The 3,041-nt window shown below is 48.7% G+C and overlaps 1 protein-coding gene across 1 annotated transcript; it reads left to right on the forward strand.

The window, feature by feature from the left end:
• Nucleotides 1–835: 835 nt before the first annotated feature.
• On the forward strand, nt 836–2,271 carry HOXD11 (homeobox D11). The gene is made up of 2 exons (XM_074910953.1): nt 836–1,442; nt 2,036–2,271. Exons 1-2 carry the CDS (start codon nt 836–838, stop codon nt 2,269–2,271), a joined length of 843 nt encoding a protein of 280 aa, XP_074767054.1.
• Nucleotides 2,272–3,041: the final 770 nt, after the last annotated feature.

The following is a 3,041-nucleotide window of genomic DNA, read 5'->3' on the forward strand; positions in this document are numbered from 1 at the left end:
TGAGAGATGCTCTGCTCGCATATTTCTCATTTCAGTTTGTCCCTGGCGCCCTGACACAAGCGAGCAGGGTCGGGGCTTATGAGCGAGGGAAAACGAGGTGACGGGGACTCGGGCTTTGGATCTCGTGGACGGTTTTGGTGCCAACTGTGGATTGCTGGAGCCGGGCAGGCAGATCCACTCGTAGGCTAGAGCGTGTGACTGGGACTTGGCTTTCCCGGGCGAGTCGTCACCCGCGCATCATCCGCGTGAGCGGCGGTCGGCGAGCATCGCTCCCTCTAACGAGGAGCGACCACGTTTCCGAGCCGAGGGCGCCCGGCTGGGAGCCCGCAGCCCGCGCTCCAGGGGCCCCCGCTCCCCGACGGGGGCCGCATCCCCCGCTGGCTGCCGGCGGAGGCCGGGCGGCGATGCGGGCGGGGGGCTGCGCTCCGCGGGGCTCCGCGCCGGGCGGCGGCGGCGGTGGGCAGGCGCCCGCCCGGGCGGCGCGGCGCGGCCCCAGGTGATTAGCCGCACCACCGACGTGTGTCTCATCGCCCGGTGAAAGGATGAGGGGGAAAACCGGCTATATTTGTGGAAACGCTGCGCTCGTCTCTCCGTGCTGGGAGGGCTCTTTGGAGAGATCTTAGAGCCTTTCCGAGGGGCTGATATAGATATAAGGACATTTCTACATCGCGTCACGTGACATAATTACCACTAGAATCAATCAAGATGAATTGCACGTCAGCACACGGTGGGGATTTTTTCTTAGTTGATCCTGTCCAAACCCTCTTGTGCAATAGATGGATCTTGTTCAATGCATTGAAGCCTCCTGGTTGCTTGCAATCGCAAAAAGGAAGACATGACTGAGTTTGACGATTGCAGTCACGGCACATCCAATATGTATCTGCCAGGGTGCGCTTATTACGTCTCACCCTCAGATTTCTCGACGAAACCCTCTTTTTTGTCGCAATCGTCGTCCTGTCAAATGACTTTTCCTTATTCTTCTAATTTACCTCATGTCCAACCTGTGCGCGAAGTAGCATTCAGGGAATACGGATTAGAGCGCAGCAAATGGCAGTATAGGGGCAGTTATGCTCCTTATTACTCAGCTGAAGAGGTGATGCACAGAGACTTTCTGCAGCCTGCGAACAGGAGGACGGAAATGTTATTCAAAACGGACCCTGTCTGCGGCCACCACGGACCGTCTCCCGCCGCCTCCAACTTCTACAGCTCGGTGGGGAGGAACGGCATTCTGCCGCAAGGCTTCGACCAGTTTTACGAGACAGCCCCCGGACCCCCGTACCAGCAGCACTCCGAGGGCGAGGGGGACGCGGACAAGGGCGACTTGAAAGCCCAGAACAACACTTGCAGTAAAACACCTTCCAGCCAAGAGAAGAAAGTGACACCAGCAAACAGCGCCGATTCCCCTTCTGGTGAGGCTGTTGCAGAGAAGAGCAACAGTTCAGGTAGGTATCAGTAGTAAATTGGGGGCAAGAGTACAAGGCCAACACTTTGTCAAGCCGCATTTTATGTGCAATTTTATAAGCATCCAAAGGATTTTATATATCCTATAAGATTTCCTTTGCCGTTGTAAAGCGTGTTTACGATAGGAAACCAATTTAGGTGGGCTTAAGGTATTCTTGGAAGAGGATATTAATTGTTATTAAATTGTTGATTTGGCGGGGCGGAGACGGGGAGGTTTCACAGGTAGTGCTCAGAGCTGCCTTCGGTACAGAGCTTAAGATCTTCGTTTGTTTGGGGCGGGGGTGTGTGTGTGTGTGTGGGGTGTGGGTGAGAGGAGTTTGAGAAACTTGGAATTTTTCCAGCCCATTTAAATATCTCTCTGTATTGCTCGAAGTGCTCTCTTTTAAGGAGAAGTTGGGAAATATTCGCTTTTTTGCTAAGTCACCCAGAGGGTAAAAGCCCCAGGAATATTTTTTTTTAACTGCTAGAGGGCTGCTTTCCAGGCAATGGGATATTGTCAAAGTCTCTGATCTCTTCCTAGCTGAGCATGTTCGTAGCAGCAGCATAAATCAGTTTATTCTCTCTTGAATTTCAGCAATCCCCCAGCGATCAAGAAAAAAGAGGTGTCCCTATACCAAATATCAGATAAGAGAACTGGAACGGGAGTTTTTCTTCAACGTGTACATAAACAAAGAGAAAAGACTGCAGTTGTCCAGAATGCTCAACCTCACTGACCGGCAAGTTAAAATCTGGTTCCAGAATCGAAGGATGAAAGAAAAGAAACTGAACAGAGATCGACTCCAATATTTCACTGGGAATCCCTTGTTTTGAAAAAAAAAAAAAAAAAAAAAAAAAGAGAAAAGAAAAAGAAAGGGAAAAAATTTAAAAGAGAAAGAGAGCAAGAGAAAAAGAAGAAAGAAGAAAAACAAGTAATATCTCTGACCTGCCATCTGAATGCAAAAGTATATTGGTTTACATGACACATCCACCCTGCGGAACTCAAAGTTTCATTTTCATGTGCAACTCAACACACTGAATGGCCACTGGAGATTTCGGGGCTTGGCGGAGCAGATTCCTGATAAGGGGAAACTAGGGTAAATCCTACTGTCCACTTTCAAGTGTTTCTCGCCAAAGGTGCTTTTTTTTTTTCTTCTACCACAGTACCAGCAATGGACCTGCAGTGTGTCTGGTAGTTTTTGCTTACAATTCATTGAATGCGGGGGGGCTCTGTTGTTGCTTTTGAGCTAGGGTAACACTTTCCTCCCTTTAAGTGAATGCGGTTTATTTAAGAGATGGTAAATGTACGTTCGCTATATAAAAAATATATATATATGTTTCTATTGTCATCCAAAAGCATGGGCCACTGTCTTTTTCATGTGAATAAATGGTTTCTAGTAAAGTTAAGGTTATAACTTCCGTGCACTGTATGGATTTCCATCTCCGAAGGATCCTAGCGTTTCCCGGGCTAGAGCCAAGTTCAGTTAAATAATAACGGGAGGAAGCTTAGTCGGGTTATTTAAAATGCATTTTAAATGAATAATAGTTTAGACGTCTAACTCTCCCTTTGTAGGTATGCGTAACCTTCCCTGTTCTCTGTGAGA

The sequence above is a fragment of the Athene noctua genome, chromosome 7 (genome assembly GCF_965140245.1).
Source record: "Athene noctua chromosome 7, bAthNoc1.hap1.1, whole genome shotgun sequence".
Lineage (NCBI taxonomy): Eukaryota > Metazoa > Chordata > Aves > Strigiformes > Strigidae > Athene > Athene noctua.

Excerpts from the sequence above, each read along its gene's own strand:
- HOXD11 (XM_074910953.1), top strand. The coding sequence starts at position 836 with ATGACTGAGTTTGACGATTGCAGTCACGGCACATCCAATATGTATCTG. Across the intron at positions 1,443-2,035 it reads AGAGAAGAGCAACAGTTCAG|CAATCCCCCAGCGATCAAGA; the intron begins GTAGGTATCAGT and ends CTTGAATTTCAG.